The 16,473-nt window shown below is 40.6% G+C and overlaps 1 protein-coding gene across 5 annotated transcripts in view; it reads right to left on the reverse strand.

Annotated features, from left to right (window-relative positions):
- The window catches only part of BRAF (B-Raf proto-oncogene, serine/threonine kinase), a 145,614-nt gene that overhangs the window by 87,962 nt on the left and 41,179 nt on the right, over nucleotides 1-16,473 (reverse strand). For 4 of the 5 annotated variants that reach the window (XM_059711990.1, XM_059711991.1, XM_059711988.1 and 1 more), the window contains exons 2-3: nucleotides 15,505-15,606; nucleotides 5,353-5,616 (exon numbers count right to left, since the gene is read on the reverse strand). In XM_059711990.1, the coding sequence (XP_059567973.1) occupies nucleotides 5,353-5,616; nucleotides 15,505-15,606 (366 nt within the window). The remainder of the gene's footprint in view (nucleotides 1-5,352; nucleotides 5,617-15,504; nucleotides 15,607-16,473) is intronic. The other variant, XM_059711989.1, reaches the window with a different exon arrangement.

Raw genomic sequence — 16,473 nt, forward strand, 5'->3', positions numbered from 1 at the left:
GACCTCCAACTTTGTTCTTTTATAAGAATGTTGGGCTATTCAGGATTCTTTGAAATTCTACATGAATTTCAGGAAATTTTGAGATTTTGAAAGGGACTGCATTACTAAAACTGCCAAATTGTTTCCCAAAGTGGTTATACCATTATACATTCCTACCAGCAGTTATTCCACATCCTCACCAATAATTGGTATGGCCACTCTTCCATTTTAGCCATTGAAGTAGATGTGTACTGGTATCTTGTGCCTTTATTTTACATTTCCCTAATGATTTATGATGTTGAGCATCTTCTCATGTGTTTATTTGCCATCCATATATCTTCTTTGGTGAAGTACCTGTTCAAATCTTTTGCCCATTTTTATTTTTATTTATTTATTTATTTTTATTTTTTTAGTTTTATTGCTTAAAGTATTACAAAGGGTATTACATATGTCTCCTTTCCCACCTCCCCACCCTTGATCTTTTGCCCATTTTTAAATTAAATTATCTTTTTAAAAATATATTTTATCAATTTTTTACAGAGAGGAACGGAGAGGGATAGAGTGTGAGAAACATCAATCAGCTGCCTCCTGCACAACCCCCACTGGAGATGTGCCTGCAACCAAGGTACACGTCCTTGACCGGAATCGAACCTGGGTCCCTTCAGTCTGCAGGCCAATGCTCTATCCACAGAGCCAAACCAGTCAGGGCTTGAGTTATTTTCTTGTTATTGAATTCTAAGAGCTCTTCATATATTCTGAATACATGTTCTTGATCAGATACATGTTTTTCTGTGGTTTATCTTTTATTCACTTAATACTGTCTTTTGAAGAGAAGTTTTTAGTTTTGATGAAGTCAAATTTATCAATATAGTAGTCCCCTCTTCTCCCTGGTTTCACTTTCTGAGGTTTTAAATACCCACAGTCAACTGTGGTCCAAAGATATTAAATGGAAAATTCCAGAAATAAAAAATTCATAAATTTGAATGCATAGTGGTTCTGAGTAGCATGATGAAATCTTATGCAAGCCCATCCCACCATCGAACTGGGGCATACATCATCCCTCTGCCCAGTGTAACCACACTATATACACTACCTTCCTATTAGCCCTTGGTAGTCATCTTGGTTATCAGATTATTGACAGTCATAGTATTCTAGTACGGTCCCAGTATGTGTTCAAGTAACCCTTACAGTGCATAGCCTAATAATGTCACAATGTCTCCATCGTTCAGCTCACAGGATCTCATCATACAGGCACTGTATAATTTCACACCATCACAAGAAGGGTGAGTAGAGTACAATAAGATACGATAATAGAGAGACCACATTCAAATAACTTTTAAAGTATACTAGAGGCCTGGTGCACGAATTCATGCATGGGTGGGGTCCGGGCCGGCCTGCCCAGATTGGGGCCAGCTAGTCAGGAGGAGGGACCGCAGGAGGTTGGCTGCCAGCCCTGCCCCCCTGGGAGCCTAATAGGAGATGAGCTGGAGGTGGGAGGGGCCGTGGGAGGTCAGCAGGCAGCCCCACCCCCATCAGACTGGTCGGCTGGTCACAGTGTGTGTCATAGCAACTGGTTGTTCTGGTCGTGCCGGTCACTTGGCTTTTATAAATATAAAAAACCATTTTATTAAAAAAACATTGTTTTAAATGTTTTTATTGATTCTGGAGAGAGAAGAAGGAAGAGTGATATATATAGAGAAACATCAATCAGCTGCCTCCTGCACACCCCTATGGGGGATCAAGACTGCAACCCAGGCATGTGCTCTGACCAGGAATCGAACTGGGGACCTCTTGGTTCATGGGTCAATGAGCAACACTGGCCAGGCAAACTGCTCTATTTTATTAATTGTTAATCACTTACTGTGCCTAATTTATAAATTAAACTTCATCAAGTACACATCTAATTCAATGGCTAAAATGTTCAAGTAACCCTATATCATAATTTGCATGGCAGTTACATTTGTAGAAAGTCATTGAATTGTACACACTTGAGATTTTTACACTTAAGTTGTATTTCAAAAAAGAGGGGGAGAAAGTTGTAGGCATGATTATAATGCACCCTTAAATATTTATACATGTATTTCCCAAGAATAAAAACATTCTCCTGTATATTATCACACTTTAAAAATTAATAATTCTAGCCGAACTGGTTTGGCTCAGTGGACAGAGCAGGGGTCCTCAAACTTTTTAAACAGGGGGCCAGTTCACTGTCCCTCAGACCATTGGAGGGCTGGACTATAGTTTAAAAAAAAAACTATGAACAAATTCCTATGCACACTGCACATATCTTATTTTGAAGTAAAAAAAACAAAAGGAAACAAATACAATATTTGTATTTGCAAGTGGCCCGCGGGCCGTAGTTTGAGGACCCCTGGGATAGAGCATCGGCCTGCGGACTGAAGGTTCCCAGGTTCGATTCCGGTCAAGGGCATGTACCTTGGTTGCGGGCACATCCCCAGTGGGGGGTGTACAGGAGGCAGCTGATGGATCTTTCTCTCTCATCAATGTTTCTAACTCTCTATCCCTCTTCCTTCCTCTCTGTAAAAAACCAATAAAATATATTTTTTTAAAAATTAGTAATTCTATAACATCTAGTGTTCAGTCAACATTAAAAACTTTTCAAGTCTCAAGAATGTCTTTTACAGCTCTCCCCATCCTAATCTATAACTAGGATCACACACTGTATTTAGTTGTTATGTCTCTTTTAATGTAGAATAATCCACAACTTTTTTATTTTATTTTATTGATTCCAAAGAAGGAAGAAGGTGGAGAGAAGGAGAAGAGGAGAGAGAGAGGAGAGAGAGAAGAAGAGAGGAGACAGGGGAGAGTGGGAGAGTGGGAGAGAGGGGAGGGGGAGGAGAGAGAGAGAAGAGAGAGAGAGAGAGAGAGAGAGAGAGAGAGAGAGAGAGAGAGAGAGAGAGAGAGATACATCTATGTGAGAGATACACTGATTGGTTGCCTCCCATACATGGCCCTGACTAGGGATTGAACAAGCAACCTAGGTATGTGCCCTGACAGGGAATCGAATCTGCGACCTTCTGGTACACGGGACGATGCTCCCAACAACTGAGGTACACCAGCCAGGGAAATCCCCAACCTTTTAATCTCCAACACATTGAGGCAGTTTATCTTAGAGGATGTCCACCTTTCTCTTGTTTCCTCATGGTGCTTATCTCCGTGTTTCTTGTAAAATGGAAGGTGCAGAAACTTGACATTTAACTTGTAATCATTCTTAGCAAGAATACTTCATAGATGATAACTGTCATCCACTGACCTTCTGGCCTTCCTTCCTTCCTTTGTTGAATTTATTGGGTTGATATCGTATATAATAAAAGCCTAATATGCTAAGTGTCCGGTTGTCCAGTCATCTGTTCAATCAAAGCGTAATATGCTAATGATATGCTAAGGCTGCTCAAATGCTTGCTATGATGTGCACTGACAAACAGGGGGCAAACAGTTGGTGGGTAGGTTAGCTTGGTGCTGGGGTCCAGCTGAACAGAACTGAGCGAGACAGGCTGGATGCGCCCTGGAGTCCTCCTGCGGGCCCTCCCCAGCTGACCAACCTCCCACATCCCTCCCAGGCCCCGATCATGCACCAGTGGGGTCCCTCAGCTTGGCCTGCATCCTCTCGCAATCCGGGACCCCTCAGGGGATGTCAGCTGGTTTTGGCCTGATCCCACAGGCCAGGCTGAGGGACCCCACTGGTGCACAAATTCGTGCACTGGGCCTCTAGTTGGTTAATAAGATTATATAGGTTTCAGGTATACAATTCTATAATACATTATCTGTATATTGTATTCTGTGTTCACCACTCCAAGTCAAATCTCCTTCTATCACCAATTTATTCCCCCTTTACCTTCTTCTACCTCCCCCCATGCCCCTTCTTCTCTGGCAATCACCATAGTACTGTCTATGTCTATGAGGATTTTTTTTTCACCCAGCCCCCCAACTCTGTCAGTCTGTTCTCTGTATTTATGGGTCTGTTTCTATTTTATTTGTTAGTTTATTTTATTCATTAGATTCCACATATAAGTGAAATCGCAAGGTATTTGTCTTTCTCTGACTGGATTATTTCTCTTAACATAATATTCCCCAGGTCCATCCATGCTGTTGTAAAAGGTAGGATTTCCTTCTTTTTAAAATTTGAAGACCACCTGGAAGTTCTGTTTTGTTCCTTCTTAGGAGTCTAATTTAGCTGTTTCTAAATCTTCTAACTCATGAACAGTAAACAGTTTCCTTATATATTTTATAAATTAGGATTTTGAGCTTGTCACAAGGGCATTCTCTCTGTGAATTCAGGGACCTGAATGGGCCAGAGAGGGTTTCCATTTACTTTTGCCCTGTCTCTGAATGCTATTACCCCTCTAGTACCAGTTGTTACATTAATTTCTTGGGTGCAGGGAAATCCATACTTTGATCAGACTAGGTTTATAGTTAAGAGTATACAGGGTACTCTTATCTGGAACCCTGGCAAAGACAGATAAGTTTCACTGTTACTTATATATGCTGGTGAATAAATTTCCTTCCAGTTCACCCTTTTGTTGAAGGTAAAGCTCTTCAAGGCTCAGCTTTAGGTAAAGATCTAAATTCCAACCATGTCTGTGTCATAAGGCCTAGTCTTATGTTCCCACACATTAATCTTCAAATCCCTTTGTTGGACATGGTGAAAAATTGACCCCACTGGAGGTCACTATAGCACAGGTGAACAAACTTTTTCCATTAAGAATAAGCATTACCAATGATGCTGCCTGAGAAAAATAATTAAAAACTACTTTGACGTTTTTAGAAAGAAAATGGTTTTTGTTAATATAAAAAGCAATATGCATTATAAAAGTAACGATGTATAAGGGTGCATTATTTACTAAATCTACTGACAGTACTCGTTGCACTAAGGATTACAGACCATTCAAAATAATTCTGCAGATTTCTCTGTTCTAAATGTTACTTACAGAGTACTCTACTCTAACGGTGATACCAATGATCAATAATCAAAAGTTATATAAACAAGAGGAAAAATAAATCCAAATAGAGAATTCTCAAGGGTGAAGAATGAATCTTACCTGATAGATGTTAGACAACAAGCAAGCACTAGTTTTAAAATTCTGATTGATTCTGAACTAGTACTTAAACTTGAGCATGGTTCAAGTTTGGGAGGTAAGATTAAATGTCAAATCTGACACTAAAAACAATACTATTTGTTATAGTTAAAGAACACAGACTTTGGCACCAAATAATTGTCTTTTCCTCCCTTGTTTAAAATGCTTCAATTTGTAAGACCACTGAGTATAAAGTGATGATATATTTCATTTTCAACAAGTAGTCTTTCTGAAAAATACAAAGAAAAGGCAATGATGATATTAAAAGTTGACTCACCACTGTCCTCTGTTTGTTGGGCAGGAAGACTCTAACAATAGGTTTTTGTGGTGACTTAGGGTTGCTCCGTGACACATCTGTGGGATTTTGAAAAACTGAAAGAGATGAAGGTAGCACTGAAAGGCTAGAAGAGGAAGAAGATGTAACGGTGTCCGTTGATGCAGAGCTAGAAACAGAAAAATCAGTTCCATTCCCCAGGGATTCCAATAACTGTTGTTCTCTTTGTTGGAGGGCATCTAGCTTGCTGGTGTATTCTTCATAGGCCTATAAAATAAAGTAGATTTATATATAGTGAATCTGGAACTATTCCTGACAGTAACAAAAGAAAACATAAAATTTAAGTCCTCGATTATAATCTCTTTATAATTTAGCTTACAGGGTTTTAAGTTATAAGTTTCAAAATAAGCACTGGAAGTACTGTAAATGACTACTTTTACCTTTAAATTGACATATCTTTTGTTATAAAATACTACATTATATTACAATGAGAAACTGATAAACACATATAAAAGAGATGTCTATAATATCTATGAGTATTAATAAAAGATAGTATAAAATACTATACTACATCAAGGATAAGTACCCTCTTCATTAAAATTGTTTCCCCCCTCAAAAAAAAATCTGTTGGCACAAAGTTTCACACTCCTCTCCCCCTGCTCTAAGAACAGACAAACAAGTTGAAAAGGAGATGAGGTATTAGATTTGTCAAAAAAATAAGACTCAGGTACACACTGCCAGATCTCACCACTACCACCAAAATCTTAGATGTATAACTGCTGTCTTCCTTCTGAAATAGCTATCAATTAAAATTCTTTATTCTTCTCACTATGGATCTCTGATGACCTCTTTCCTCATCAAATACTGCTTAGAAAATAAAATTTTATTTGAAAAGGTGGCTTACACACTGCAGTCAAGAAATTCTGGGACCACTGTCCGTTTTGACTAAGACTATCAGATCGAATTACCACATATACCATATTCTAAAAGTAAGAAGAATCTTGAAAACAGAATGATATTGAAAGTAAAGAGATGGAATGAATTGTGACATATACATGACTATAGTTCTTTAAGGCAGTTGTAATCATCCCATACTATGGTTTACCATTTCTCCCTTAAAGATGCAGTACTATCACCATTTATGAAAGGCTACAGGGAAAATAAAGGTTTAGAAATGACAATTCACAGCTCTCAAGGAGTTCATTATTGGGCTGCTGAGAAGCAGATGAATATATTTTTATTTGTATTAGTACTATATGTGAGAAATAAACAAAGAACATTCTTGATACAAGAATGAGGAAGGAGGGGGGTCTTAAAAGGCTAGCATTTATTTGGATGAAGTAAGTGGGGAGAAGAGAGGACTGAGTACAGGATAAATTGTGTAATAAAGTAAGGAGGCAGAAAATTTTAAGACATAGAGGAAAAACTATAAACTGGTATAGCTGAATGTCATAGGTGGGACACAGTAAGGGATCAATATATATTTGTGGCATTTAACTGAAGACTAGGAAAACAAACTTTAAGACTGAAAATGTGGGTAAGGGACCAGATTAGAGAGAGAGAGGGAGAGAGAGAGGAGAGAGAGAGAGAGAGAGAGAGAGAGAGAGAGAGAGAGAGAGTGTGTGTGTGTGTGTGTATTAGAGGCCTGGTGCACGAGATTCGTGCACTCGGGGGAGATGGTGTCCCTCAGCCCGGCCTGTGCCCTCTCACAGTCTGGGAGCCCTGCGGGGATGTCTGACTGATGGCTTAGGACTGCTTCCCATGGGGAGTGGGCCTAAGCCATCAGTTGGACATCCTTAGCGCTGCCGTGGAAGCAGGAGAGGCTCCTGCCACCACCATTGCTCTCACCCGTGAGCCTGGCTTCTGGCTGAGTGATGCACTGACCACCAGGGGCAGCTCCTGCATTGAGTGTCTGCCCCCTGGTGGTCAGTGCGCATCATAGCGACTGGTCGTTCTGCCGTTCAGTCAATTTGCATATTGGCTTTTTATTATACTAGAGGCCTGGTGCACAAAATTTGTGCAGGGGAGGGGTGTCCCTCAGCCCAGCCTGCACCCTCTTGCAATCCGAGACCCCTCAGGGGATGTCTGACTGCCAGTTTAGGCCCAATCCCGCACGGGTCAGACATCCCTCTCGCAATCTGGGACTGCTGGCTCCTAACCACTGGCCTGCCTGCCTGCCTGATTGCCCCTAACCACCCCTGCCTGCCTGCCTGATCACCCCTAACCACTTGCCTGCCTGCCTGATCGCCCCTAACTACTCGTTAGCCTGCCTGATCGCCCCTAACTACTCGCTAGCCTGCCTGATTGCCCCTAACCACTCTCCTGCCTGCCTGATCGCCCCTAACCGCCTCTGCCTGCCTGATCACCCCTAACCACTCTGCATGCTTGCCTGATGGCCCTAACTGCTCGCCTGCCTGCCTAATTGCCCTTACCACTCTGCCTGCCTGCCTGATCGACCCTAACCGCCTCTGCCTGCCTGCCTTATCCCCCTATCACCTCTGCCTGCCTGCCTGCCTGCCTTATCCCCCAATCACCTCTGCCTGCCTGCCTGCCTTATCCCCCAATCACCTCTGCCTGCCTGCCTGCCTTATCCTCCAATCACCTTTGCCTGCCTGCCTTATCCCCTTAACCACTCACCTGCCTGCCTGATTGCCCCTAACTGCTTGTCTGCCTGATCACCCCTAACCACCTCTGCCTTGGCTTCATCTGGAAGGTTGTTCGGCTGTCCAGTGTAATTAGCATATTATGCTTTTATTATTATAGAAGATACCATGTTATGAAGCCTGAACTTCCTTCTACAAGGAAGGAAGAATTATCAAAGGTACAAGAGAATGAAGCAACATTTTCATTTCAGAAAAGGCCACCGCACCTGGTATGCTAGATCTTACCTTCTGTTTTTTGGGGGAAAAAAGAAAATAAAATACTAAAATGCTCTACTGATGTAAATAGCCTTCATTACAGCTTACTAGGGGCCCTACCCTGACCTTGAAATATTTCATAGCATTCCAGGGCATAGGAACCAAATTGATTAAAAATTTTCTTATCTGTAGTACTATATAAATTTCAGTTCCAAGTGCTAATTATTTATGAGCAGCTCTTTCAATATGCTCCACTTTATTGAGCCTTCAGTAAATATATATTGAGCATACATGTGCTTGGCACTGTTTGGGGCTCAGATCACAAAAATAAAGACCAATGCATTTCCTACCCTTTGGAGATTGTAAACATGCAGTCAGGGAGGCAAAAGTTCCTCCTTGCATAGATCAAATATTCTTATTTATTGGGCAGCACATTCACTACACAAAGTTAGCCTTAGGAAAAGAAACACATGTAAACAATAAAACTTCTGAATATTATTTATCAAAATGTTTTTCTTAATTTTTGAAAATACACTATTCCCTCAATTGTGGATTACAAACTATTATTTCACTGCACTTATCAGTACCTCTTCCTTTCTTTCTTTTGTTTTTATTGATTTCAGAGAGAGGAAGGGAGAGGGAGATAGAAACATCAATGATGAGAGAAAACCACTGATCAGCTGCCTCCTGCACACCCGCCCCTCCACAGGTGATCGAGCCCACAACCCAGGCATGTGACCTGACCAAGAATCAAAACCTGGTTCATGGATCAACACTCAACCACTGACCTACACCGGCCAGGCCCTCCACTTTTTCTTGAGTACAAAACATTTACTTATTCTACCTCTCTCCATTGTTACAGCTGCAATCTACCACGGCACTTGCCTACCTTGTTTTGTACCTGGCTTGGTTCATTTAACCCTATTATCCTGGCTGCATTCAGTGTGGACATTGATTACTAGGTGTACCAGTTAATAATGCGGATTTTTTTCAATAGATGGAGTTACACATGTGTTGATATATATGCGATTTGATATGTGTGCTATTTTATTGTATTGACAACAAGCTTTAAAACTTCTTATGTCAAATTTGGTGAAGGTGTTAACATCATAGATATTTTTACGCTTAAAAATGTCAAATTTCTTGCCAAAAAAAGAGCATTTGCGGGAAGTTTTAATTCATTACTTTATTTTGAAGAAAAAGTTATCGTATACTTTGGGAAGCTTATGGTGAACATGCTCCATCTCAAGACACTTGTGAACACTGGTTTAAACGCTTTAAAAGTGATGATTTCTTTTTTTTTTTTTTAATATATTTTATTGACTTTTTTACAGAGAGGAAGGGAGAAGGACAGAAAGTTAGAAACATCGATGAGAGAGAAACATCAATCAGCTGCCTCCTGCACACCCCCTACTGGGGATGTGCCCGCAACCAAGGTACATGCCCTCGACCGGAATCGAACCTGGGACCTTTGAGTCCGCAGGCCGACGCTCTATCCACTGAGCCAAACCGGTTAGGGCTAAAAGTGATGATTTCTATATGAAAGACAAAGAACGTCCAGGTCAAACGAAAAAGTTTGAAGACCAACAATTACAAGCATTATTGGATAAAGATGCGTGTCAAACTCAAAAACAACTTGCAGAAAGACTAACCGTTGTTCAACAAACAATTTACAATCATTTACAAGCAATGGGAAAGATTTTAAAGGAAGGAAAATGGGTGCCACATCAACTGAACAAAAGACAAATGGAAAACCGAAAAGTCATCAGTAAAATGTTGCTTCAACAGCATGAAAGTCTTTTTTTGCATCGAATTGTGACTGGTGATGAAAAGTGGATTTATTTTGAGAATTCCAAATGCACAAATGGGTTGATCCAGGTCAACCATCAACATCGACTGCAAGGCCAAATCGCTTCGGAAAGAAGACAATGCTCTGCATTTGGTGGGATCAGGAAGTTGTGGTGTATTATGAGCTTCTAAAACCAGGTGAAATCGTTAATACTGATTGCTACCGACAACAAATAATCAATTTGAACCATGCTTTGATCGTGAAATGACCAGAATGTGCCAGAAGACACGACAAAGTAATTTTGCTTCATGATGACGCACCATCACACAATTCAAAACCAGTTAAAGACATGTTAAAATATCTTGCCTGGGAAGTATTAACCCACCCGCTATATTCACCAGACCTTGCTCCTTCAGATTACCACCTGTTCCGATCGATGGCACACACTCACTTTCTGAGCACTTCAAAACATACGAAGAAGTGGAAAATTGGGTTTCTGAATGGTTTGCCTCAAAACAAGAAAAGTTCTATTGGGACGATATCCACAAATTACCTGAAAGATGGGGGAAATGTGTAGCTAGCGATGGACATTACTTTGAATAAAACACTTTTGATGTTTCTCTTGAAATTATTGTGTTTTCTTTGATTATAAAATCCGCCATTATTTACCACAGTACACCTAGTTCTCTTTTAATACTCTTGCCTTAAAGTTCTTTATACCTTGAATCTGTAAAGGCATTTATTTCCACATTACCTTCAAGATCCAGAACTATACTATATTGTTCTTTACAAGAGTTCCAAATGATGTCAAGATCTGTTTATAACCTCCCATACCACTATGCACACACACACTTATCCCACCTTTTTAAGCTTCCATCTCACTACCACATTAATGTGTTCATGGTCAATATTAATCCCTTAAAGTTTCTCAGATTTAGTTTGTTGTCTTGCTTCTTTTAAGTAATAGATGTTACCAATGCCACTGGTAACATCTTAGATTCTATGGCTAATTCTCATTGTTTTACTAACTTGCTTGTTAAATACTAATCTTGGGTAAATCCTACCACTCAATTACTCCATTCTTCCTCTCAGGTTACTACATATTGATTGAAAAAATAATGAAACTAGGCCAATTAGTTCCATTATCAATTCACGGAACTTAGTCCTGCATACTATTGCCTGAAAAATGTTACTTATTTTTAACATCCTATTAAATTCTTCCCAATACTTATTCCAACCTTTCCCATGCTTCTCTGGCTCCTAACTTCATCCCTGCCCCCCACTTTTAATTCACTTAGAAAATAGCAACACCTTCAAATTTACTCTGAAGATCAAAGCCAACGTAGTACTGGAGTAAGGATACACATATAGAACAACACAACAGAATTAGAGTCTAGAAATAAAGCCTTGCATTTATGGTCAATTGATTTTCTATTACTTTTGCTGCTTTTTAAAAATCCTTACCCAAGGATATGTTTTCTTGTGTGTGTGGTTTTTTTCCTATTTTTATTTTAGAGAGAAGGGAGGGAAAAGGGGAAGGAAGGAGGGAAGGAAGGAGGGAGGGAGGGAGGGAAGGAGGGAGGGAGGGAGAGAGATAGGTAGATAGATATCGGTTGCCTATTGTATGTGCCCTGTTCCTGGGAGTGAACCTGCAACCTATGTTATATGCCCTGACAGGCAATCAAACCTGAGAACTTTTGGTGCATGGGATGGTGCTCCAACCAACCAAGCCACATTGGCCAGGGCTACTTTTGCTTCTTTAGTACAGCCATGAAACAAGAACAGATTAGTATGTCTTCTCATATCTCTGATGTTAATTATAATTTTCTTTTGCTGTCTGCACATATTTTCACCATTTCTGTTGTTATATTTGTTAAAAAGCTTTCTTCACATTTCTGTTTATTCTTAGATATCCATTCATATTTAAGAGTTAAAGACTCTTGCCAGCCGGTGTGGCTCAGTGGTTGAGTGTTGACCTATGAATCAAGGGGTTGCTGGTTCAATTCCTGGTCAGGGCACATGCTCGGGTTGTGGGTTCAATCCCTGGTGGGGAGTGTGCAGGAGGCAGCCGATCGATGTTTCTCTCTCATCGATGTTTCTATCTCCCTTCCTCTCTCTGAAATCAATAAAAACATACTTAAAACAAAAAAAGACTCAAGATGTCAATACTATCTAAAGCAATCTATAGATTCATGCAATCCCTATCAAAATCCCAGTGTGTTTGCAGAAATAGAAAAATCCATCCTAAAATTCATATGGAATTTCAAGGGATCCCAAACAGCCAAAACAATCTTGAGAAAGAACAAAGTTAGAGGTCTCATATTTCCTGATGTCAAAACTTAGCTTTTATTATAGTAATCAAATCAGTGTGGTACTGGCATAAAGTCAGACATACAGACCAATGGAGTAGAGAGCCCAGAAATAAATTCTCACATATATGGTAAAATGTCTTGACAAGCACATTTATCAAAATTTCCATTCAATGAGAAAGTACTTTCAACAAGTGGTACTGGGAAAACTGGATACGAAATGCAAAAGCTGGACCCTTACCTTACATCACAAATACAAATTAACTCAAAATGGATCAAAGACCTAAACATAAGAACTAAAACTATAAAACTCCTAGAAGAAAACATAGGGAAAAGATTTATGACATTGAATTTGGCAATGTTTTCTTGGATGACACCAAAGGCATAGGCAACAAGAGGAAAAACAGATGTTAGATTCATTAAAAACAAAAACAAAAAAACTTTTGAGTATCAAAGGACACTATCAACAGAGTGAAGTAGGAACCCACAGAATGGAAGAAAATATTTGCAAATTATCTATCTGATTAGGATTGATATTCAGGACATATATTCAGAATATATACAGAACTCCTACAACTCAACAACACAAACAACCCAATTAAAAAAATGCGCAAAGATTTGAATAGGCGTTTCTCCACAGAAAAAAATACAAATGGCCAATAACCACAGGAAGATATGCTAAACATCATTAGTTACCACGGAAATGCAAATGAAAACCACAAGATATAGCTTCACCCTGTATACATACAATAGAATATTATTCAATATTAAATAGAAAAAAATTTTTGCACATAATAAACATGAATGAACCTGGAAGACATTATGGTAAGTGAAATAAGCTAGTCACAAAGGAACAAATATTTTATAATTCCACTTTATATAAGGTTCCTAGTGTAGTCAAATTCATAGAGACAGAAAGGATATAATGGTGGGTCTCAGTGGGTAATCAGTAGACCTGGTTTTTCACTAAAGGGCCTTCAAATATCAGTACCCATAGGTCTTTTCCCTGAGTCAATTTTCCTCTGGAAGAATACTATCAACTCCAACCAGGCTCCTCTCTTCATAATATATCAAATGGCAGTAAGTTCAATGTTTTAACTAATTTATATGTTTACTAGTGACCCAGTGCACGGATTCATGCACATCGTAAGGAAATTAATTAGAAGGTGGCCGGTGGGGCGGGACTGGGTGAGATAGGTTGGACATGCCCTGGAGCCAACCTCCCAAGGTCTCTCCCTGGCTGGCCGCACATGGGGTGGTGCGTGGCGCAAAGGGCGTCTGCGGAATGAGCAGGGTCCCTCCGGCAGGTGGGGTCCCTCGGCCTGGCCTGCAGGGATCGGGCTGAAACCAGCTCTCTGACATCCTCCGAGGGGTCCCGGAGTGTAAGAGGGCACTCTGCAAAATTGCTGTCGTACAGGGTTTGGAATGCAAACACAAGTGTGCAGTAAACCAGATTCGGGGCCGACAGTGCCCCAGAAATAACATAACCCACGGCCAAAGGTGGAATTGCATGGGCCCGCGAGGAATCAGGCTCCCTCCTCTCTGGTTTCGGGGTGTGTCACCCGAGAACCACCGCAGCCAAGTCACTGCAGCTTGGCAGCTCCTGCATTGAGCGTCTGCCCCGTGGTGGGCAGTGCACGTCATAGCTACTGGTAGGATGGACATTTAAGCATATTAGCCTTTTATATATACAAGCAGTCATTGAGTTACGTCAGACTTGACGTATGTTGTTTCGCGGTTATGTCACCATCTCCCATTTGCAGTATTTATATAAAAAAAAAAGTTCCATCATTTTGACATATGTACATATGTGCTTTATGTTTTTTATTATTTATTTACCACAAGTAAAGGTCAGGAATTGTTATCTTTCTCTTAAATTTTTTTTTACTGTTTCACTTCATTACTGCTGTGTATGTGCTCCATGTGAGTGATGTAGGTGCTTATGTAGGTGGGTTCCAACTTATGGCAAAAATCACGTTACGTTGCCCCATAGGAATGGATCTCCGACGTAACCCAAGGACCTACTGTGTATGTCTCCCAAGACAGAGAAAGGGTGGACAGAAAAAAACTGCTGGTTAAAGTTGTCTAATTCTGATTAACAATGAATTACTATTTTCCCCAGGACTATATGCCTCCTTATGACTCCTTTCTTGTCCTCCTCAGACATACAAGTAAAACAGATAGCATTCAGAGGTATGAATTCTACTCCTAGCACTAATATTACCTGGCAGTGTGCTCTGGGATAAGACATATGAAAAGAACAGTATATTAGCAGTTATTTCCAAACTCCCAAATTTATTTTAGAAATGCAAACTTTCTCATTAAATACTGGAGATTTAACTTGCTCTTTAAAAAGTAATTAGATTAGGTTACTAAATTAGAAATCTAGTTTAGGAGTCCGTCGATCCATGCCTAAAAATCTCTGGCACTTGCAGGCAAATGGTAACCTGATCATTTGTCATTTAGGGTTATATCCCTGTGCGGCTAGTAATTACTGTGGAGCCAGCTTTTACAGGGACAGGCAGAATAGTGTAGTGGTAAGCAGAACAGGCTGTGGAGCCTGACTGCCTAGATTCCATAACAGCTTGCTGGCTGTGGAATCTGAGTGACTTACCTAAGGAAACTAATGCCAAGAAAGCTTATCTGTGATTAGAATAGTAACTACTACCTCATTGGATTAAGAAGAATGACTAACTCAATAAACTTACAATGATACTCAAGGCTTGATACAAAAGCCTCAAGGCACTATTAAACAGTAAAGCTAAGTAATTTTGAGCTATTTAATATTTAAACATTATAAATTTTACCTATAAGAAAGCAAAAACCAATTTGGGGGAGATCTGTTCTGGAAAAAATATATTTTATAAAATTCTCCCCATTTTTAAACATGGCAACTAGTTTGCTGACCTCCAGAATCATCTTCTTTCTTTTTTTAAACTTTTTTTTTTTTTAACAAAATAAAATTTTGGAGTTCATATACAACTTTTTATTAATTTTGACATTCTCCAAATTACAAAATACTACATGTTTATTGTAACAAGTGAAACAAGATTAAGAAGCTAAGACAAAACTAATTCTCTTTTCCCATTATTTCTAACCCAACCACCTAAGATAACCAATATTATCAGTACAAATGCTTTTTATACATGCACTATTTTTCTTTTCAAAATTACTACAAATATAATACTCAAAAGCTTACCTCCAGATATATTGATGGTGGATTATGCTCCCCACCAAATTTGTCCAATAGCGCCTCTATATGTTCCTGTGTCAACTTAATCATTTGTTTGATATTCCACACCTATAAAACATTTTTAAAACAATTTAAATAAAAATAATTTAGGAAAGGAATTAGAAATACTTCAAGATTCCTATCAAAATATTGCAATAACTGCCTGTACCCTTGAAATTTAGAGTTTAGAAAACTTAAAGATTATTTAGTATAGTGGTCGTTCCCTTTTATTAAACACTAGAGGCCCAGTGCACATCATTTGTGCACGAGTGGGGTCCCTAGGCCTGGCAGGTGATCAGAGCCTATCAGGGCTGTCTCACCCCGTTCCAATTGGGGCCGGGCCAGTCAGGGCCTGCTGGCTGCTGGCTGGGGCCTGGGGGCCTGCTGCCAGCTGCCGGTAGGGAGCTGCCGGATGAGGCCTGCTGGGCTGGGGTGGGGGGGGGGGGGGTTGGGGGGGGGGGGAAGAATGGAGAGGGAGCGCAGAAGGTTTGCCGGCCAGGGGAAGGAACCAGGGGAGGTTGGCTGTGGGAGCACACTGACCACCAGGAGGCAGCTCCTGAGTTAATCATCTTCCCCCTGGTGGACAGTGTGTGTAATAGCAATTGGTTGACGGGTCATTCTGGTCGTAACAGTTGCTTAGGCATTTATATATATACTAGAGGCCCGGTGCACAAAAATTTGTGCACTCAGGGGGGAGGGGGGTCCCTCAGCCCACCTGTGCCCTCTCGCAGTCTGGACCCCTCGGGAGATAACGACCTGCTGGCTTAGGCCTGCTTCCGGGTGGCAGAGGGCAGGCCCAATCCCTAGGTGCAGCCCCTGGTCTGGCTCAGAGCAGGGCTGATTGGGGAGCTGGGGCGCCACCCCCTGACATGCACAGAGCAGGGCAGATCGGGAGGTTGCGATGCCACCCTCAGTCACGCTCAGGGTAGGGCCGAT

Source organism: Myotis daubentonii, chromosome 10, assembly GCF_963259705.1.
Source record: "Myotis daubentonii chromosome 10, mMyoDau2.1, whole genome shotgun sequence".
NCBI classification, from domain to species: Eukaryota; Metazoa; Chordata; class Mammalia; order Chiroptera; family Vespertilionidae; genus Myotis; species Myotis daubentonii.